Source organism: Rhinolophus hipposideros, assembly GCF_964194185.1.
Source record: "Rhinolophus hipposideros genome assembly, chromosome: X".
NCBI lineage: Eukaryota > Metazoa > Chordata > Mammalia > Chiroptera > Rhinolophidae > Rhinolophus > Rhinolophus hipposideros.
Window position 1 is genome coordinate 27195992 of NC_138046.1, and position 22995 is coordinate 27218986.

The window sequence follows — 22995 nt, forward strand, 5'->3', positions numbered from 1 at the left end:
TGGATTTTGGCTTTCAGAAAGCTACCAAATAAATTCTTGGGACAACTGGAGAAATCTGTATATGGACTGGCTAGTTTTCTTAGAGGTAATAATGGTGCTGTGCTTACAGAGAAGTTTTCCTTTTTCTTAAGAGAGGCAGGCAGATGTAGTCACTGGTGAAAGTGACATATCACCACTTAATTTAAAATGTTACAGCAAGAAATATATGTCTATAAAGAAAAAAGAAATCTTATCATTTGCAACAACATGGATGGATCTAGAGAACATTATGTTAAGTGAAATAAGTCAGAAAGAGAAAGACAAGTACCATATGATCTCACTTATATGCGGAATCTAAAGAAAAGAATATGTGTATGAACTAATCAGAAACAGTTTTGGGGACACAAAAAAGCGAGAGTTGTTAGATGGGCAGGGGGGAGGGGGTTGGGGATGGGGGGAAGGGTGAAGGGATTGGGGGGCGGCTGGTGACCACAGGATGGCCTCAGGGTTTTTTGAGAATTACTTTGGGGAACTTATTCAATAGTGTTTGGGGATTTTGCTGGGTGCCCAATGGACATGTGTCCTGTTTGGGAGACCACCTCAGGGATGCTGTGGATGCCTGGTCATGGCATTGTACACCAGAGGCTGGACATTAATGAATGCCAACTATAATTTTATGTGTATAATGTGATGGCTCGGTGTGAGGTCGGGGTGGTGGTGGATGGGGGGAGGGGGGTTCACGGTGTGAGGGATGTAAAAATAAAATAAAATAAAATAAAACTATTAAAAAAATCAGGAAAAAAAAAGAAATATATGTCTATATATTTATGTAAGGCATGTGGATGTTTATTTTACTGTTCTTTCAATTTTTCTTTACATTTGCCATTTTCATGACAAAAAGTTGGGAAAAATAAAGCTGGGAAATGATGTTTGGATGGAGAAAAGGAGGTATGAATAAAGAGACACAATTTCATTTAGAATATATTCTAAAAGGTTAAATATTAAATTTGAAAGACAGGAATATGGTGGTAGAAGAAGGAAACACAACTATGAAAAATAATAAACTGTCAGGATATGAATTTCTGAAGAAAATGGTCTCTCTTAAACAGAGGTGTAATACATTCATTTCTGAAGGCTCTAGGGAAACAGGTATAATTCCAAGAAAGAATGCTGGGACTGGACTCAAGTGTTTTAATCTGCTGAGTCATAGCTAAAACAATTCCATGGAAACAGAACAGATCACACTCAGACAAGCCAGCAGCCTGCCTGCTGGTCCAGCCCTTCCTGGTAGATGACACAACCACGGACTTTGGCTAGGGCAAAAGGATCCAGTGAATTCTAATGGTAATAATAATGTATGGTTGTCACATCACCTAAATTTCTTTGGTAAAAGACTAAGAACATACCATGTTTCCTCAAAAATAAGACCTAGCCAGACAATCAGCTCTAATGCATCTTTTAGAACAAAAAATAATATAAGACCTGGAATTATATTATTATATTATACCTAATCTTATATTATAGTAAAATAAGACCGGGTCTTGTATTAATTTTTGCTCCAAAAGATGCATTAGAGCTGATTGTCCGGCTAGGTCTTATTTTCGGGGAAACATGGTACTTTTATAGCCCAACGAGGTCTGCACACAAATCCAACAAGACTTTCATTTAGAAGAAAACTTAATAGGTTGAACTTGCTACTAAAATCAATTTATGTTACTGAAGATAATATAAGCATTTCCTCCATAAGGACACTGATATTATAGCTTGGTGACAAGGAAGGGAAATCCTCCCTTCCTTTCTTAAATGAGTCACATTAAACTTGTATCAAACTTCCACGCACATTATAATTATCTGGAATGCTGATATATGCAGATAAATAGTCCTCACATCCTGAGATTCTAATTCCGTTGCCAGAGGTGAGTGGGAGGAGGGACCTGTACTTACATAAGGACAGGTGTTCTGAGGCAAGTACTGAGTTTCATGTATAGGTCTGGGCTGCAATAAGCAGCCAAGTTTGACCTAGATTAGATATGATATAGTGAGCAGTAGTAGACTTGGAGTCAGAAAATCTGGGTGATACACCTGTCACTAACTTTAGGCAAGTTATTGTGTCTGTGCCTCAGTTTTCTCAGGTGTTTAATGAGCATAATACTGCCTCTCTCACTTACTATACCTTACATACCTGCTAACTTATACAAAAGTGACTTGGAAGTATGACACATTATGTTTTTGAGAAGGGAACCTTAAATCTAATTCAGTGAATTTAGTATTATCTATTATATTCCTGAGAAGAGCCAATTACAGATTACTCTCTCTTTTCTTTTAGGCTTAACACAATGAAAGTAATGCTAGAGTAAGTGACATTCTTATTCTTATTTATCACTTGACAGTCCCCCACCCCTACCCCCCCAACAAAAGAGAAAGCACAGAGACAATGAAGACATCACTTAAGTATTGTGAAAATTATATCCAACGGAGGTTCATGTCTTAGGCCGTTTCTTACCAAGTCTATGAGTTTGGTAACAGGAACTTCTCGGATTGGTCTTTTCATTCGGCACAAAGCCTCTAAGGATGTACCAAAACAACTTGGGAGGTAATTTCCACTAATGGTCAAGAAGTAGTCTTTGCCTCGATCCAGGTGAAGGACAAGAATATCTTCAATTTTATCTTCCCCTGAGTTCAGGATGGTTACAGAGTCTTTGCTGACATACACATCAAGAGAAATGTCCACTGTTTCATCTGAAATGTAAGAGATGACACGTGGTAACAGAAATTTCCAGTGGAAAAGCAAAATAGGGATGAGAACCAACAGAAAAAGTGTCGTCTAAAATATCACCAAGTGACGAAAGAGAGATTGGACACACAAAAGAGGTATCACCAATATAATGACAGTGAAGGTAAGAGACGTGTGGTTAGAAAACAAGAAGTTAAACAAAGGAAGGGGATGTGGGAGTCATGAGGAGATGGTACATCTGAAGCAGAGACAATGGTAAAGGGAAAACTCACTTGGCTCCAAGCAGCCCTCAAAAGGTTCAGCCCGAAGCCATGGCTTGCAGTATTGGCTGTCATTAAGTTTAGGGATGAAAGAAAAATGGCAGGGAACCTGTCCATTGTTGCTGATCTGGAACTTCTCCTTTTGTAGTTGCCGAAACTTCACATTCTCAAACACAAACTGGGGAATAACAGACAGACACAAACATGCATCACTAGTAGGGGAAGTAAGTCAGGTGGATTATTCCATAGAAAATATGAATAAAGAATAAAGTCATTATTAACCAGGTGTGCAACTGCTATATCCACTCGCCAACTGAGCCAGCTATATACCATCCCCTCTCAAAAATTTTATACTCATACAAGCAGGGGACGAGTTAGGCAGCTCTTGCTACTTCTCTAGGCTATACTGATTGTTCCTGGAATCTTAAGAGGATAACCCAACCTTGGGTCAGGGCATTCATCCCATGACCAAGTCCTGGTTCTTGAGATATGAATTAGCTAGCAACTCTGAAATATTAAATAAGAGTGGCTAAAATCTGATGGCTTACTTTGTGCCACTTGCTGTTTTAAGAGCTTCACACATATTAACTCGTGTAATCCTCACAACCATCCCTTCATCCAGAAAAGGAAACTGTGGCTCTGAAAGGGTAAGATACTTTGCCTGTGGCCATACATATACTAAATGGCAGTGCTGGGATTGGAATGGAGGCAGTCTGACTTCAGCATATACGGTCTTTAACACTTTGCCGTGTTGCCTTCTCTAATCTAAGTAACATGGTTTCCCCTTTGCTAACCATGATGGGCAGTAGATGGGGCAGTCGTGTATTTCTGCTCACCTCCCTCCTGCTGAGTTCTAAGGAAGGAAGGAAGTCATTTTCCATTCTGTCCATGATGCGTACAATATCTTCAAACACTTTCCGATACCTCCGTTCATCCACAACCTTCACCTGAAAGAAAACGAACCTTTTTTTCAGTCTTACATGCGCCTAGCTCATCTTCTTTTGAGATTACCTAACAATTTAAAACCAGCCATTATAGCAATCATTGAAAATAAACTGTAGTACAAACAACATCCTCAAACACTTTGATATTTCACTCCATCCACAACTTTTACTTGAAAGAAAACAGACCCTTATTTTAGTCTTATGAACTCTCAAACTTAAATATCTCTAAGAGTCTAAAATATTTTAAATGTCACTAAAGCATACATAAATTAAACTAAGCATTACAGAATCACACACTTTAAAGTAAAGGTAAGGTTAATTGGTTACCTTCCTGGAAAAATTAAACCTCTGTGCTTGGCAATAATAATAAATATATAAGAAGAATATTTTCTTGCTCAATGGTTATTTGGTGGTGGAGAAGATGTGATGATTTTGTAAAACGATTTCCTGCATTGTACAAATTCACAGTGTCAAAACATACCTCATACTGTTTGTAACAATGATCATAAAGTGTTGAAACAGCAGAAAAAAATGATTAAAGGATTGAACTCTATTAGCTGTTATGCACAATGCCAAGAATCATACGTAGTATCAATGCTCAGATTATACACAATGATAAAGGTATGTTAGTAAACGGAACCTATGACCATTTTAGAAAACAGCTGACCCAAATTGTCCTAGATTAGAGTAAAAGCATGACAACAGACAAACAAGTTATCTTGACAGATCAAAAATCTCCCATATAACACAGCACTTTCAGCTTCATGATTTAGCTGTGTTCTTTTCACTATTGAAACTTCATACAAATCAATGGCAAAAATGAACATAATTAGCACAGCATTTTAACTTATCAAGATGCCAGTTTCTTTTTAGAATAGAAAACTTCACAAATCCAATGTCACAGAAAGACTGATGCAGGTAATAGAGGTTGTAAAGAAAATATGGAAAATAAAAACATTAAAGCTGAGCCAAATCTCTTAAAGACAGGTTTTTATATATCTGAACCACAACGCTTGAGAACTGAGGAGCAAGCAATCAGTGTTACCAGGGTCCATACTATAGTGTCACGTTAAAGATAAAATTTATATTTTTAAAATACTTTTATAAAACTTTGCAACTTTTTATTTCAAAAAGTTTTACATGTGTTATCTTATTTTCACAACAACCTGGAAGGCTACCAAAGCAAGGATTATTCTTCTTCTGACAGTTGAGAACATTGAGATACAAAAAGATCAACGAAGCAGCTCACTGCCATAGTTAGTACTAGAGGTGATACCTAGACCTCTAGTGTAAGACCCTTTCGGAAACACCAGGTAGGCAAAAGGACCAACTTGTATAGGTCTTAGAAATGCAGATGCCTCGGCCTACTAATCACAATCTCCAGGGTTGAGGTCCATGCATCTACATAATTTTAAAGCTCTCCAGGCAATTCTTATGTCCACCAAAGTCTGAGAATCAATGCAACAGATCTCATTACCTAGTACAAGGGTGGGAACCCTATCTCGGCTTAAACTCAGTCAGCTCACAAGTCTTCTGAAGTTAATTTGCCACTCAGTACTTGGTCCCTTTGTTAGCAGTCATTGACGCTAATGGTGGCAAAAATGTAATGTGGTTTTTAAAGCCTCTAATCATAGCATGTTCAAGAGTCCAAAATATGGGGTGGTTACTCAGTAAAACCAAAGTTTTCTCAGTAGGTTATCATGATAATAGCCCGTAATGGCACATTAAGAATAATAAAGGGGTAAAACACCATAGAATGTCATCACCTGATACATCCATCTTAGAAAAGGAAACTGACAAAATTAGGAGTTAAGAAAAAAGAACAGATTTTTCAGTCAAGATGGTGGAGTAAGTAAATGCTGTGCTTACCGTCTCTTACAACCCCATCAAAATTACAACTAAATTACAAAACAACCATCATTGAGAATTGCCTGCAGTCTTGTTGAACCAAAGCCCTACAACTAACGATATACAGAAGCAGCCACCTCGAGACTGGTAGGAGGGGCAGAGACACGAAACAGGCCAGTCCCACACCTTTGTGTGACCATTAAAAATAGGGAGGGCTATCTCAGATGCAGAGGTCCCTCCTAGACAAGTGAGGGCCCCAGTGCCACACCGGGCTCCCCAGCCCAGGGTTCCAGTGCCAGGTACAGAAGTCCCCATAACTTCTGGTTGTGAAAAACAGCAGAGATTGTGGCTGAGTGAAATGGAGGGTGGCTGCACTCCTAGGAGCTCCTCTTGGAGGGCGCATCCAGATTTACTCACTGATGGACTCACATGCTCTGAGCGTCAGTGCTGAGGCAGCAGCTCCGAAAACGAAAGAAGAATAGGAAGGAAATGAGTTGTCTGGACACAGAATGAGGGCTAGAGGGGCAGCCTTCTCACAGACGGAGGTGCTGGCGGAAGCCACTGGTTCTCTGTTGAGCTCTCTCCCTTCCTGGCGTGCAGACACAGGCAGCTGCCATATCTGAGTCTCCATCAATCTGGTTAACGTCCTTCATTCACCTCACCCTGGTGATTTTGAGATCCCATCCCACCCAATTTTTAGACAAACCCAAGCAGCTTCAAGTGGCTTTTTTGTACAAACTACCTGCCATGGCTCATGTTGCAGACTATCCTAAAGTTTCAAAAGTTCACAAAACCAAACAAGCTGTATCTGGCTTTAATGTGTCCCATACCTCTGGCTGAGCAGTGCTAAGCTCGGCACTAGTGGCAACCAGCCTTTGGTTCATGACTTAAGGCACCTCCAAGAACAGCACAGGTGGCAGCCATCTGCAGATTGCTTTGTGGCTCATGCCACGTGACCCTGGGCAGGACACAGGCTGTGGCTGATCTTGGCCTGCAGCAGATCCCTCCCAAGTGGCCCTGGGGCTGGCCAGCTTTGGACCCAGCTGGAGCACCACATGCCACCTCCAAAGACAATAGACCCAAAGGGCAGACTGGGCAGACACCAGAGCCCTGCTAAAGCAAATCCTATTCCATATGGTCTGCCCCTCCACAATAGGTCCTTCACTGTAGTAATGGCCAGTCCTCAGAATCAATGCACCCAAGGGTCATTCCCTTCCAAACACCAACAAAGGCTCTGTTATAATAGGAGGACACACACAATGCACACAAAGAACATACCTGGAGCACCCACCTCTGGTGACCAGGCAGACTGCACCTCTAGGCCCCAGAGGACACCTAGTACATAAGGCCACTCTACTAAGACAGGGAGACATAGCAGCCCTACCTAGTATATAGAAACAAACATAGGGAAATAGCCAAAATGGGGAGACAAAGAAACATGTCCCAAATAAAAGAACAGAACAAAGCTCCAGAAACAGAACTGAACAAAACGGAGACAAGCAATCTACCAGATGCAGAGTTCCAAACACTGGTTATAAGGATGCTCAATGATCTCAGGGAGAACTTCAACGAAGAGATAGGAAACATAAAAAACATAAAAAAGAACGAGTCAGAAATAAAGAATACAATAACTGAGATGAAGAATACATTACAGGGAATCAACAGTAGGTTAGATGATGCAGAAGACCAAATCAGCGATTTAGAAGGTAGCAGAAAACACAGAATCAGAACAGCAACAAGAAAAAGGAATCCAAAAAAATGGGGACAATTTAAGGGGCCTCTGGGACAACATCATGCATACCAACATTCGCATCATAGAGGTAACAGAAGGAGAAGAGAGGGAGTAAGGGATCAAGAACCCATTTGAAGAAATAATGATGGAAAAATCCCTAACCTGGAGAAGAAAATGGATATCCAAGCCCAGGAAGTGCAGAGTCTTAAACAAGATGAACCCAAAGAGGCCTGCACCAAGAAACATAATTAAAATGCCAAAGGTTAAAGACAAAGAGAGAATCTTAAAAGTAGCAAGAGAAAAGCAGTTAGTTACCTACAAGGGAACCCCCATAAGACTGTCAGCTTTTTTCTCAACAGAAACTTTGCAGGCCAAACGGGATTGGCAGGAAATATTCAAAGTGATGAAAAGCAATGATCTACAGCCAAGATTGCTCTATCCAGCAAAGCTATCATTTAGAATCGAAGGACAGATAAAGAGCTTCCCAGACAAGAAAAAGCTAAAGGAGTTCATTACCACCAAACCAGTATTACAAGGAATCTTAGAGGGCCTTATTTAAGATGAAAAAAAATAAAGAATAATAAAATGGCAATAACTTCATATCTCTGAAGAATTACTTTAAATGTAAATAGATTAAATGTTCCAATCAAAAGATATAGGGTAGCTGAATGGATAAGAAAACAAGACCCATACATATGCTGCCTACAAGAGACTCACTTCAGATCAAGACACACAGACTGAAAATAAAGGGATGGAAAAAGTTATTTCATGAAAATGGAAAGGAAAAAAAAAAAGCTGGGGTAACAATAATTATACCAAACAATGAGTTTAAAACAAAGGCTGTAACAAGAGACAAAGAAGGGCCTAGTAAGCCACTTTTGGGTATTTATCTGAAGAAACCCCAAATGCTACTTTGAGGGGATTTATTTACCCATACTTTCACTGCAGCATAATTTACAATAGCAAAGATATGAAGGCCACCTGGGTTTCCCTGAATGGATGAATGGATAAAGAAGAGGTGGTATATATATACAGTGGAATACTACTCAGCCATTGAAAAGAATGAAATCTTGCCATCTGTGAGAACATGGATGGACGTAGAGGGTATTGTGCTACCGTGTTGCCCCAAAAATAAGACCTAGCCGGACCATCAGCTCTAATGTGTCTTTTGGAGCAAAAATTAATGTAAGACCTGGTCTTATTTTAATATAAGACTGGATCTTATATAAGACCGGGTATAATATAATATCGGGTATAATACCAGGTCTTATATTAATTTTGCTCCAAAAGACGGATTAGAGCTGATGGTCCAGCTAGGTCTTATTTTCAGGGAAACATGGTATTTAGTAAGTCAGACAGTGAAAGACAAATGTCTGATGATTTCACTTATAGGTGGAATCTAAAGAACAAAACAAAATAGAAACAAATTCATACATACAGAGATGGGGGGAGAGGGGTTATCACTGTGTGAGGGATATAAATGATAAACGTCTAAGTATTACAGTATTTTGTACTCCTGAAACTAATATAAAATAAATGAAATATTTGAAAAAAAAGACAGGAGTAGGATTTAAAAAAAAGATAGGAGTAGGATAAGGCATGTGGGAGATAGCCTATGTCAGAAGCCCCCAAAATTGACATATACAGAAGAAAGTAACTACCCTCCTATGCTTTTGGCATGTCTTTCCTCATTAATCCTCATAAGTAGGTACTATTTTATTCCCATTTTATAGAAGAGAAAACTGAGGCACAGGGATGTTACATAAATTTTCCATGGTTACACAGAAAGTGGTTGAGCTGGGATGCAAATCTAAGCAGTCTAGTTATAAAGTCCATCCTATCAAGCACTGCACTATACATATTCTGATAGAATGTATGACCGCAAGTCTAGACAATCTATAAGAAATAATCTAAATGTACTAGCTGTCATTAATTATATCAACAAGATCCCAAGATATAACCTGCATACTAATAAAACACAGCTAGAAAATACAATGTGAAAACAAAAACTCTACTCACAACAGAGACAAAAAAAGCTAAATAACTGGCCATTAATCCAGCCCAGGAAACAACAGTGTTAAAGAAAAATTTTAAACCTGTGCTCCTGGATGTGAAGGGTTCACTAAAATAGGGCTGACAATACGATTAATGTATATACAAATTTGACTGTATTTTTTTTCCAGATTTTTTTAGAACTTTATTTTTCAATTACAGTTGACATACAATATTATATTTGTTTCAGGTGTACAACACAGTGACTAGACGTTTATATAGCTTACAAGGTGATGACCCCGAGAAGTCTAGTACCCATCTAACATCATACATAGTTATTACAACATTATTGACCAGTGGATTCCTTTGCTCCTGCTGTCCCTACCCCTCCATCTAGAATCTCTCTCCTGGTGCTTCCGCTCCTTACGAGTTATCTGATGAAAAGCTACCCATCCTTTAAAACCTAGCCACTCTTTTTTACATATAAGGACTTAAGAGGCTGTGGGGACAGAGTCCCAAAGAGCAATTTCCAGGCTCTCGGCCAGATACGGAAAGGTGCTGGCTTGGGTAGTAGATGGCCATCAGCTGTGACTAATTGGCCAACAGCTATTACTGGTTAGCCATTAGCCACTGATATAACTGCCGTGGCAACGTTGGTTGGTTGGTTGGCAGAGAAGCAGACGGCGGATTGCGCATCAAGTGCTCCTGCTTCCTGTGTCTTTCAACCCAGCCGCCAGCGAGAATATAGTGGTATGACTCCCCTATCTATGGCTCCGTCGGTGTTCCTTTTCAGCCTCACCATATCCTGTGTTCTGGTGTGGGGAGCGGGAGCTGAGTCCCCGCATGACAGAGGCTAAAGCTACTTTCCAGCCATTATGCAGAAGGAGAAACATCTCCGTCACTAAGAGGCCTGGAGCGTTAAAAGCCATAGAAACAGCATTTCCAAGGGTCAAGTGCACTAACTTCTCAATGCTGCAAATGCTTGTTTGGTTTTAGAAACATTTATGGATCACTGAACTACTGCTGATCTGTTCTGAATGTAAACCGTGTTCTAAGAAAAGATACTTAATACACAAATAAGTGAAGGAACAAGCAAGTGTTTACCCCAATATGGAAGAGGGCGCTAACAGGCTTGTGGTCACTGGTTTTCAGTTCCATGTGACTCCGGTAATGAAGCTGATTAACATTTGTTCCTCTCCAAAGAATTCGGTCACACCAGGCTGGAACCCGACATTTCCCACTGCAAATAAAGAAAGGAATTATAAAAAGAACATACCACACCAGAGTGTAATACCTACCACACTGGTTCGGACCTAGGTTAGGCCCTCTTGTCACATACACTTGTCTTTCCTTAAAATCTCCAACTATTATCTTCCCTACTATATTATAAGCTCTGTGAAGGAAGTGTGTCTGCTTGTTTGCCACTGAATTCCCAGCCCCTAGCACAGTATCTGTTGCAAAGTAGGTGTTCAATGAATAATTACCTAATGAATGAATAAACAGCGCTCCTAAGATTAGGATTATGTCTTCAACAACCTTGTCCCATGGGACAGTATAATAGTACCTTCTTAAAATATCCTCAGAAGGTCAGGATTATATTCAGCACACGTCCTCCTCCTTTGCTCTATGAACCATAATGATACTTTACAAAAGATAGACAACTAATAAAATCTAAAAATCCAATCCTGTATTCCCAGACAGGGCTTAAACTCTGGAGATTAGTAATAGTAGAATGTGTTCCTTTAAACCTGGGCTTTTATGGACAAGTCTAGCTTCTCCTAGTAGAAATGTACTAACATCTAAGAATGCAATTCTGAACACATGACAGCACATAGAATACCAAAGGTAGGGAAAAAGCCCATTCATCCTTCTATTAAAATAAGTAACACCTTGTACATCTGATTCAGAAGACGACACAAATAAGTTCTTTTCTTTTAAAGTGTGTTTTTCCAGGACCCATTGCCTCCAAGTCAAGTAGTTGTTTCAGTCTAGCTGTGGAGGACACAGCTCACAGCGGCCCATGTGGGGACTGAACCGGCAACCCTGTTGTTAAGAGCACCATGCTCTAACCAACTGAGCTAACCAGCCACCCCACAAATAAGTTCTTATCAGTAGCTCTTCAGTTGACTCTCAAGTCAGGTGAGTGGAAGAAACAAGACCAGTGTACAGATCTTTTGTCAGTGTCACTTTTCACTTGCTGACCAGCTCCCGGGGAGCACAGACTCCTCCCCACCCCACCCTAGTGCTCTGTGAGTCTAAAGAAGCTGAATATGCCCAGGGATTCTCTCTTTCAAGCTGGGCTCAGCCAGCTAGGAAACCACAGGAAACAAAGAAATAGATAGTAGGTAGAAGACAAATAGCTACCAGGAAGTACTGACAATGTCACTTTACTGGGAGTAATTAGGAAATTAAAGGGCTTCCCAGACTGGGTCTCAGCTTTCACTGGCAGTTGGAGAGGTTGGGCCCAGACATTATTATTTTTTAAAGTTCCCCAAGGGTTTCTAATGTGTACTCAGTACTGAGAACCACTGTGCTGGAAGAACCATTCATATCTCTTTGTTTTCATCTAATGGTGTCTTGAGTTAAATAGTTAAGAAACAGTTTGGAAAAAACAGAACAGGGCAATGGTAAGTAAATAGGGGCAAGATCAGGTATGTCAAAATCTACGCAAGTCTGCTGAGGTGACAGAAATAAGGCACTGCAGGCAGCACATAAACTTCAACAGCCCTGACACAGAAGTTACACTTTTTAAAGATATGCTCACTTCTGAATACACATGAATTAAAAACTCTTCTGTAATAGCACTGAGACATCAGATTTTTTATATCTGCTTCTGGAAAGACCTAAAAAATTCCTAGCCCTTCACCAGTATGGAGGGACAGAAATAAGATCAGGCCTTAACATATTCTATGAGGAGGTTCTTGTTACTTTACCTGGAATCCCATCGGTCAGTTTTAGAGTCATACTTGTAAGTGGGGATAAACTTGATTTCCCCTTCAGTGAAGTCAGCAAAAGCTTTTTTCTGTGTGCGCTGAATATTTAGCTAGAAATGGAAAGAAGCATCATATAAGCAGGGTAATACGAACTGGATATTAGTGACAATCAGGTTGATCAGCCATTTCTAAGTATCTAGTTCCACAGGCTTTGCAACTGTCAGCGTACATAAATAAAATTTCTGTACCTTACAAATTAAATCTTGCCATTCCAGTAACATGTAAACTCACCAACAGATAGAATGCTCATTATGAGCATATCAGTAATTTTTTATTGCTAATAGTGGCCTGGTAAAAATGGAAAAATGAAATCTGAATAATTAAAAGTTCCCTGAAGTTGGACAGGAACCATCTAGCACAATTTTAATTTTAAAAAAAAGCACACAAATATTGAGTGGATAATTCCAGAAGCCAAATTCAGTGAATAGTTATAGATTGTTTTGAAAGTTATCCTCAAATATTTTACCAGAATTACATAATACTCAGAGTTTATTCCAACTGGACACCCTTTGGAGGTGAGATAGAGGAAACCATACAAAGAAATTAGCCAGCCAACCTCAATGTGAAGAAAGACACGGCCAAGAAAGGTTCACTACAAAAATCATTCTACCGCAAAACTCCTGAATTTTGACTATGTAAGGTCAAAATTCTCACATAAAGATTTAAAGATACTCAAATCAAGTTGAAACATTTTCTTCCCTCGAAAAAAATTCACTTTTAGCAGCCAGTATTCATAAGCTGAAATAAAAATTCAAATCATGTGCTAGGTTCCGAGGGAAATTAACAGAAAACAAGGTGGGGGCCTGAATATCAAGTTTTATATGTTACCAAATAAATGCTTTCCCCCACAGGTTTTAACTATAACCCAGCTAGCCCCAACTTCTCAATCAGTTCCTGTTAGACCACAGTCTGTGTTATTTGTCCCAGGCAAACTTCTCTTCTGTGCTTCCCAATCGCCTCACAGGGCCTCCCTTTCTTCCCTCCAAGCTGTTGCTGAGCCTGCCAAGTCAATCAGAGCAGCTTTCCCTGTTCCATCTGCCAAATCACATCAACATAGCTGAAGGCCCACTTCCTCCAGGAAGCATTCTCCAATTCATCCTACCCATTCTCCAACTCATTGACACAAATCTCTTCTTGATAAAAATTTAATGAATAAACTTTATGTGTACTTTTTATCACTCATGCTACCTCCCCTCCTGCCATCTAAGCGCTTAATAAAAGCACTACAAACCTGTGTGTATTCACTGCATCACTCATCACACTGTTTCCCAAGATAATGAGACCTTTCCATCTATTCTTGGAGTAAGACACATCTCCCACGTCTAACTCATAAACCTAACAATTTTATCTGCTATCTAGGTAAGTACCTATAAAATGAAAATTTACCTGGTCAAATTTCAAGAGTCTCTGAAGGTCATTCTTGCTAATAAGACTCTTCACTTCATTGGCATCAGGCATGCAAAGTCTATAGTTCAAATCTCCCAACCAGATGACAACACTGAGGATCAAGAAATACATGAACAGAAGTAGCAATAATCAGCATAAAAATCAATCAGAGAAGAATGGAGAGAAGAAAAATAGGTTGATTATTGATAAGGATTCATTTATCACTACTTGACAAGGAGTTGGAGCTGTAACTATCTTTTGGGGGCAAGTACTGCGTAGCAACACTTGAGAGGAACTAGGTATTACAAAATAGGCAGGAGGATAGGCTCTCCATACATGAAGAACAGATAGGGAAATACAGTATATGCATGGAATTCAGAAGCCAAGGAGTTAACTGCCTGAGAAAGAAGCATGTAGTTCATTTGCTGGACTAGCTTCAAAACTTTGCCTGGCTGCTTGCCAGGTCTCTAAGGGAAGAGAATCTGAATGTTTTCTGAATCTCTGAGCCCTGACGCTCTGCAGGTTCTCTGGTAAGGTCTGTGTGGTCTGAATGACAGCTCTCCCAGGCAGGGCTCACTAGCAAACAAGGGTCCAGGGCTCTCCACATAGCCAATCTTTCTACTGCTGCCCCAGATCCACATTCCAAATCCCAGGCAGGCAGGAGACTGGCATACTATGGGGTCCAGGTTCGCGATGGGATCCTTGGGCCCACATTCACAGTAATAGGCTCCTAGCTGTGCTGAAAACCTCACAGGTAAGATCTTGAAATTACCACAGCAAAATGGATTCTCCTGTGAGCTATCTCAAGTTCTGAATGAGTCTCTTTGCCAATCTAAAGTGCAACATGGAATTTCTGGAATCCTGGGGAGATAAATTTATGGAATTTCAGGGAAACTTTATGACCATTAATGTCAAGGCTTTGACTTTACCACTATGAAAAAGAATCCCATATGATCCTAATTGTCGAGACAATATGGAAACAGGCCAATATCACTACCCTTCCCTACTATTTCCTCCATTACCCTACTCTCTACTGATTCTAATACCCTAAATTATCCTGTTTTCCTACAATTCCCATCTCAAACCACTTATTCCAAACTACATCACCCTCTCGGAATTTCAATTACTAGTATTAATTTCTTTACAAGTAATCATTTTCTACCATCCAAGCCATTCCTCAACTGATTTCTGCTTCTATCCTTAATTAAGTCCCATTCTTTACCAACCTTTCTCTCATATTATACTATTGATCCACTGGGGTCTTTAAATCTTTGCCACACATATTCTTAATGACAGCTATTAAAAAGAATAACGTAGCTTTACATACACTGGTTTGAAAATGATCCACAACAAATATAATATAGTCCTATATAAAAAGTATGTGTGTGTTTGTAGGTGCATAGAGAAAAGTCTAGAACAGCATTATTCAAAAGAAATACAATGCACATCATGAATGTAATTTTAAATTTTTTAGTAATTGCATTTAAAAGGTAAGAGAAACAAGTGAAATAACTTTAACAATAAATTTCATTTAACTCAATACATCCAAGTCAATATTTAAAAATGTAGATATTTTACATATTTTCCTTCTCTGAAATCCCCTGTATTTTTGCTTACAGCACGTCTCAATTCGGAAAAGCTGCTTTCTAATATCCTTAGCCACCCATGGCTACTGGCTGTCATATTGGACTGTGTAATGCAGGGTCTCAGCTCCTGCTCCCCGCACAAGAACACAGGATATGGTAAGGCCAAAAGGGAACAACAACAGAGCCATAGACGGGGGAGTTCATACCACTATATTCTTGGCGGCTGGTCGAGACACAAAAGCAAACATCCATCAGTACCCCAATGAGGGGTCTTCCTGCACCCCAGTCTCGCTGGCGGCTGGGCGAGACATAGGAAGTAGGATCAACACAATATGCAATCCACAATCCACTTGCTAACTGCACTTGTTAGCCGCAATCCGCTGTGCACTTCCCTGCCAACCAGCGTAGCCCTAGCGTAGCCATGGCAGTTATATTAGTGGCTAATGGCTAACCGGTAACACCTGATGGCCACCCAGCCACAGGTGATGGCCATCTGATTACAGCTGATGGCCATCTAATAACCGAGCCAGCACCTTTCCACGTGAGGCTGAGAGCCTAGAAACTGTTCTCTGGGACTCTGTCCCCACAGGCTGCATAGACCTAGAAGGATACATACCGTGTTTCCCTGAAAATAAGACCTAGCCGGACAATCAGCTCTAATGTGTCTTTGGGAGCAAAAATTAATATAAGACCAGGTCTTACATTATATAAGACCTGGTCCTGTATTGTATTGTATTATATCATACCTGGTATTGTATTATACCTGGTATTATATTATATTTTATAATATAAGACCCAGTCTTATAGTAAAATAATCTTATAGTAAAATAAGACTGGGTCTTATACTAATTTTGGCTCCAAAAGACACATCAGAGCTGATTGTCTAGCTAGGTCTTATTTTCAGGGAAACAGGGTACGAGGCTTTTAACAGTGGTTTCCTTTGGACAGAGGGACTGGCTAGGGAGACTAGAGGATAAGAAATGTGGGATTTTTACTTTTATCTTTTATTATATTTACAATGCACATTTCTATTTTGCAATAAAAAACAGTAAAAACTGACTCCAATTGACAGACCCCTCCCACATTACCCTAGTACCCTCTAACAGAACTAACCTTTCCTCTGATAGCAAATCTAATTTCTCTGCCTCAGTGAATCTGGTATTCCTCAAAAATCCTCTCTTCTTTGAGACCCCAATCCCTAAATGGTAATCCTTCACTCTTCACAGTTCTACAGTTTCTCACTACATTCAATCTCTTCTCAGCTCTATTATTCAAAGTTAAAGGAAACTTAACCACTCACTCATGTTTCATGATGTTCAGCTGCGGGAGGGCCTGATTTGGGACCACAAAACTCATTCGTGCACAGATGTCCTTATAATCTTGATTCCTTCTCTCAAAGTCCTCCACATGGGCAGCCAAGTGGGAGTTGACAATGCAAAAGGTAGTGTTGTGAAATACAAATCTCACAGCTACCCCACCCTTGTTTCCCTGTTGGCGAAAGTATTCACAGTTAGTACAACGACACAAATGGCAATTAAATTTCACACGGACATAAATAATAATCAAGCACATTTCCAAAGGTACTCACCATTTTCCCCATGATTCCAGTTCCAACTGTTTCTGTAGCAACATCACGGATATATCGCCAATGATCCTTTCTGGCAAATATCAGGAGCATCATCCCAACAAGACGAACTAGTTGAACCTATGAGTTCCAGGCAATTAGAAAAGGTTCATGTTAACACCACTTTTTTTAGATACTACATATCTGATTTCCCACAACTAAAATTCCACCAAGAAGACATAACGATGCCCAAATCTGAATCCAAATCATCTAATTTCCCAGTGTATCCCATAAAGAGAAAACAAAATTTCTCTGGGGAAGCTCTAATCTGGCCCTGACCAGTAAGAGTTAAATGTCTTTGGCGACAATGAGTACACTCAGCTCTAGATCCATTTTTAAAATCACTTTCTAGCCTATCGGGAGTAGGGAACATTAAAAAATCAAATAATGAAGAGAAAACCTCGATCCAAGCTTGTTCCTTGTGCTCGTTTCTGATTTCCAACTTCCTAATAAATTTACCTTTGTAAAACAGCAATCCTTTTTATTTTGATTATTTTAAGTCTGTGAACTACAGCTAGTAGAAATAGGGCTGAAATATGTATTAGCCAGGGACTTATAAGAGAGAAATAACATCATCAGGAGCTTTATAACCTACATTACTGTTAGAAGATATAGACGAAAATTACTTAAGCGGATGATTCGTTTTAAAGGTTTTAGTGAGGTAGCCTTGCAATTAAAATAACTCTCTGGTAGCCTCTACCTCGTGCCTTCTAAAGACCAACAAATTGGCCCAACTTGTTAAAGTCAACACTACTCTTGACTTACAACCAAGTTTAGAACTCATTTAAATTCCACAACACTTCTATTCTTGCTTTGATTCCAAAGCATACCGTATGCACCTACGTGCTTCAAACTGCTTTTCTGTAAAGCATCTAGTTCTGACCATGTCAGTGAACAATTTCAATCTTAAACTCTTATTGCACAAATCAGTTACCTTAAATGTAATCATTTTGAGTTAATTATTGTTGTGAGAACAAAATTATTTTTTTTTCCTAAAAGCTACCTGAGCAATGAAAATATAGGACCAGAAAGCTCAGGGAATTTTTTCTTCTCTAGGAAACAGGTATAAAAAGAGTTAGTCTGCCCTATTCCAGTATTACAAATGGGAAAGAATTAAACTAAACCATTCTTTTGGAACAAGTTATAGACAACAGAATAAGTTCTAGGGAGTTCTAGTCAGTCATATACTAAAAAAGATAATTAAATGTGGCTTACTTTTTTGTACTTGGCTTTGGAATGCAAACCTCTTTCCACAGCCATGGACCACTCTTGTTCCTTCACAGATTCAAAGTAGAAAAAGGCTTCTGTACTCAAGTCCAGCTCTTGGAATCTGAGAAGCAAGAGGATGTGAGATCTATACATATCCCATCATTATCTTTGACTACCTTCTGTCCCATTTTGAAACAAGTGAAAAAGGGAATGGGAGAAATCTCATAGAACTCCTCTGTTGACCCAGGTGATCAGTAAGGACAAGTAGCTTTCTTTTCCAAAGACTATCCACAAGTATATTCACAGGCGATGCAAGATGTAAACAAAAAAAACCTCCACAAAGGAAAACAGTAGAGCTTTGCTTATATATCTTAGGAATCATCACTGTTAGAACTGACCACATGTCTCAATTTCTATGAAGAATATATTTTTCTATGCGTTTTGAGAGGACTAGATGGTTCCTTACACTATTTTATCTGTTCTTTTCTGATCTCACAAATTTGACCCACAAGTTAACTCTCACTTATAGTCTATAGTAGGTTTTCACCAAATAATATTTTTTCTTAAAAAAAAAGAATGCAAAATGTCATGTAAACTAAGACCAAACAGAGCCAAAAGGAAATCCCAGATGTGTTCTTTACCCAATGCAGTAGATATCGGGAGGATTCGGATCACAGTTCAGCCAAGGTTCTAACCCACTGTCTGGAGACTGGCCATTCACGTTCCAAGTTCCAACAAAAAATCTAATACATAATACCAAAAATAATGTGAAAACAAAGGTCAAGAATGAACCAACAGAAGTTTTCTCATCACTTCTATACAAGGGTAGGTTCACAATAAACCAACATAGTAATTTCTCAAATGTTTTGCCACACACCTAAGAAAACCTCCTACAGAGGTTTTTGTAAAACACGAAGGCAGTGAGCTTATTGTCTGTACGTTTTATATCAGGTGAACCTACAGAGAGGAACCAAGTATCTATTTAAAAAACCCAAAGTTAATTGCTCTACCACATTTCCTTTCAATTAAACTCTATCCAAACTCACACTTGAAGGGAAAGCTTGCGGATGGGAAAGAGGTATCTTCATGCTGTAAGCATGCCTAATATAGATAACTGTTCTGTAAGGAGCTGTAGTTGAATCCCAAAACTTATGCCCTGAAGGATTACAGGGATATCTGTGTAGGAAATTCAGTTGAGGTAGATATAGTATTAAAGGGGAAAGCAGAAGGGAAAACTCATGATTGTCTTAACTGTCTACATACAAATATAAGCATGATGGGAAAATGAAGAATTGGAGGTTTTAACATAGGAATACAGTTATGATTGAATTAGAATAAATGAAGCATAATGGGATAGCAGATGGGACTGGAATCTTGGACTAGAAGGGTACATGCTCTTCACAAATAACAAAGAAAAGTGTTACTGCTTTGTACATTGGGATACATGCCAGGCCACACCATACCACACACCACACACACTGGGTCCAGAAAAGAAGATATCAACAAGTAAAGGTAACCTGAAAAATATGATACAGAGGAAAGAATCCAAGACAGACCGCCCCTTCAAGAGGATCAAGTGAAACTTTATTTAGTTAACTAGAAAGTTAAGTAAGTTAAGATCAAGTGGTAATGGTGGACTTTAATTTTCCAATATTGGAGGGGAAAAAAATCCAGCAGGTGTCGGACAGAAAAAGACACTTGCTTACGGAATGTGCTAGGGGACAATTCTCTAGTGCATGTGAGTTTGATTTGGTTTTCTAAGAGTTGATAGAAACATCAGTAGTAGGCATGGTATAAATTGTAGCATTTACATTATTTTGATTACCTTGAATCAGCTGACCATTGCTTTTTATTATGCTTTAATTCTTAATTAAGCTAATTAACTACCAAAAGGCCATTTTCTGCTACACCTCAGTAAGTATAAAAATGACTAACCTGAAAGACTGAATGTTGACATATTCTTTCTCTCGCTTTGCCAGGATATGTTTGATGAGACCCTCCCGCTGTCCAGACTGGGTATTTGGTACAAAGAGCTTCCGCATGGTGTTGGTCACTTTGGGCTGTTCCTTGTTAGAAGCTTCTTTGTCACGTGGAAGCCTAGCAAATAAATGAGAAATTCAAAAGTGAAACTGCCTCAAATAAAAAAGTCTCCTACATTGAAAATATGTTTTGACATAGGACTTACATTCTATTCACTGAAGGGGGTGGGGGTGGAGGTTCCCGATGAATCCCCATAGGCTGATTTTGTAAATTTATTTTCTTGTCCAAATTCATAGATGAAAAATTATCCTCAAATCCAAGAAGCCCTGAAAGACACAGAACCCAGCACCAAAGGAGGGAGAAATAACATCCAACTTAGTCAGTATAGATAAGGCTTTCTTGGATCAGTGGTTTTGATTTGATCACTATTTGCTTAATGGAAAATACCAAACAAAAAGGTGAGAACTTTGGAGGAAGAAGCACATCTGTACCCAAAGCACTGACATATTAACTAGATCAATAGTAAGTTACATTAATTTGGACCTTAAATAACGAGTGCTAACATTTATTGAAGATTTAGCACAATGTCTGGTGGATCATAAGGGATTATATCATTATCTCATTTAAGACCCTACGAGGTCAGTGCTATTAAAAATCTTTCCATGTTACAGAAAGAAATGGAAGCTAAGAGTTGTTGAGTAACTTAACCAAGGTCATGTAACTAGTAAGTTGTAGAATTTGGGATTCAAACCCAGGCAGTGAAGCCCTGGAGCCTGCATTTCTTACCACACTACTAAGCTGGCTCCTGAAGAGCTAACATTCCACAGAAAGGATCAAGAGTGCACATTAGTTAGTGGGCATGGACTCCATAAAACAACTGTATAGGAGGTGTCTGACACTGACATTAATCCACATTATCTTATCTGTCCAGATAAAAATCTGTTGACTCTGCAATGATCAAAGCAACCAGGAAAAAAAGAATCTTTTCAGTACCTGAAAACACAGGTTTGTCCTTAGTGTCTAATTTCTGGTACCAGCTGGATGAGTCCTTTTGCTCTGGAACAAGAAGTTGTAACTGTGCTGGAGAGGTAAGGGTCATGGTCAGAAAATGGGGAGCCCTTCACTGAGTGGAATTTACCATAACCAAGAGTCATTCTCTCAGCACTCCTCAAATGCAGGGGCCAGCAGCATTTTTGAATGTAAAGGAAGAGACTAAGAAAATGAGGGCAGCTCGGGGATCATCTGGGGGCAGAAGGCAGATTACAGCCTACAGTAAGCTGTCCATGCCATACACCGAAGATTCTGGAAATTGGCTCAGTGTCATTAAAGCTGAATAAAACTTGTTCCCTAACCCATCCCTAGGGTCATTCCTGAATTAAAAAAAAAAAATCAGCTATCAAGGCTCAGGAGATGAGGTACTTTCCTCACGGCCATTTGCCTCTGTATCAGCATGTCAGAATTCCATTCCCATTCAGATAGTAGAAAGAAAACTGCTGAATCTTGAGTTACCTTCCTGAGCAGCAAGGACCTCTGACAGGAACTTCAAACAGTGTTCCTCATCAGGGATTTCAAAGTGGCGTTCTCTGGTCCAGTCCCCCTGAACCCGAATTTTGCAGCCACCTAAAATGAATGGAAATCCAGACACATATAGCTTTAGAACACAATTTTCTTGGGATCATATTCTCAACTTACTAGTGTAATAGAAGGTCCATATAACAAATATTCCAGACCTCTAATGTAGGAAGTATGTCTACAAGATCAAGGGATTCAGTGTGGTGGTGGTGGTGGTGGTGGTGATGCAGGATTGGGGGTGACGCAGAGAGGGATATCTAAGGGGCTGATAACTGTGTCAACGACTAGCCCAACATAATTATATGATACATACCAAAATCATAGTTTCCTAGGTTCTGATATATCTTTCAGATGTTAATGTGGGAACTTCCAAATTCTAGCAAAAGATCATTTCCCCAGCCACCCTCCTTCCATCTCTTAGCTAGAAATTCCTACCATTTCAATTCCAGATCATATAGTAAGAGTTTCTGAAGCATGAAGGAAATAAAAGAAATAGGATGGTTTGTTCCTAGGTATAGATCATACTTAGGCAATTGAATTTACAAACTAATTAAAAAAGAAAGAACAGTGGGAGTGGTTGGAATCATTCTAAAAAGCACCATCTATACATCATTACAAGTTAAAAATGTATGCCTTGAATAAACTTACAAAAGCAATATAATAATGACCTATGTCTAGGAGTAGTCTGGTTCAAGTATAGTCAATTGGGAAACAGTATAATTAGAGGCAAATTTATCTAGGACTTCAGTTTCTTATGTATACAACATACTATCTCCCTTTTTCTGATGCCCTCTAGTTATCATCTGTATCAATTGTCTGGATATGGTGATCCAGGAAACCTACGTATGTATTTGTTTATATTTTAACTGATTTATTACATGTGTTGCTTTCTCAGGCCCCTGGAAACTATAAGCTCCTTAAGAGCAAGAGGCAGGGGACACATACAAGTTATCCAACACAACACTTTTAATGGTCTCCTGTGGTTTGTCTGGGACTGAGGGGCTTCTTAGGACTCAGGACTTTCAAAGCTAAGACCAGGAACGTCCCAGGCAAACAGAGATGGTTGGTCACTTTACTGGTGACAATGACAGACTTCGCAGACAGAAGACATTGAATAAATGACTATTTAACTGGACTCTTTCACACTTGGAAATAA

General features: G+C 39.3%; 1 protein-coding gene across 2 annotated transcripts in view; it reads right to left on the reverse strand.

The window, feature by feature from the left end:
* Nucleotides 1-22995, reverse strand: part of OCRL (OCRL inositol polyphosphate-5-phosphatase) — a 68629-nt gene that overhangs the window by 23402 nt on the left and 22232 nt on the right. The window contains exons 5-18 of one of the 2 annotated variants that reach the window (XM_081041956.1): nucleotides 21777-21887; nucleotides 21261-21347; nucleotides 20473-20593; nucleotides 20223-20384; nucleotides 18929-19030; nucleotides 18294-18408; nucleotides 17043-17159; nucleotides 16755-16942; nucleotides 13869-13980; nucleotides 12423-12532; nucleotides 10594-10729; nucleotides 3810-3920; nucleotides 2986-3151; nucleotides 2483-2718 (exon numbers count right to left, since the gene is read on the reverse strand). In XM_081041956.1, the coding sequence (XP_080898082.1) occupies nucleotides 2483-2718; nucleotides 2986-3151; nucleotides 3810-3920; nucleotides 10594-10729; nucleotides 12423-12532; nucleotides 13869-13980; nucleotides 16755-16942; nucleotides 17043-17159; nucleotides 18294-18408; nucleotides 18929-19030; nucleotides 20223-20384; nucleotides 20473-20593; nucleotides 21261-21347; nucleotides 21777-21887 (1874 nt within the window). The remainder of the gene's footprint in view (nucleotides 1-2482; nucleotides 2719-2985; nucleotides 3152-3809; nucleotides 3921-10593; nucleotides 10730-12422; nucleotides 12533-13868; nucleotides 13981-16754; nucleotides 16943-17042; nucleotides 17160-18293; nucleotides 18409-18928; nucleotides 19031-20222; nucleotides 20385-20472; nucleotides 20594-21260; nucleotides 21348-21776; nucleotides 21888-22995) is intronic. The other variant, XM_081041955.1, reaches the window with a different exon arrangement.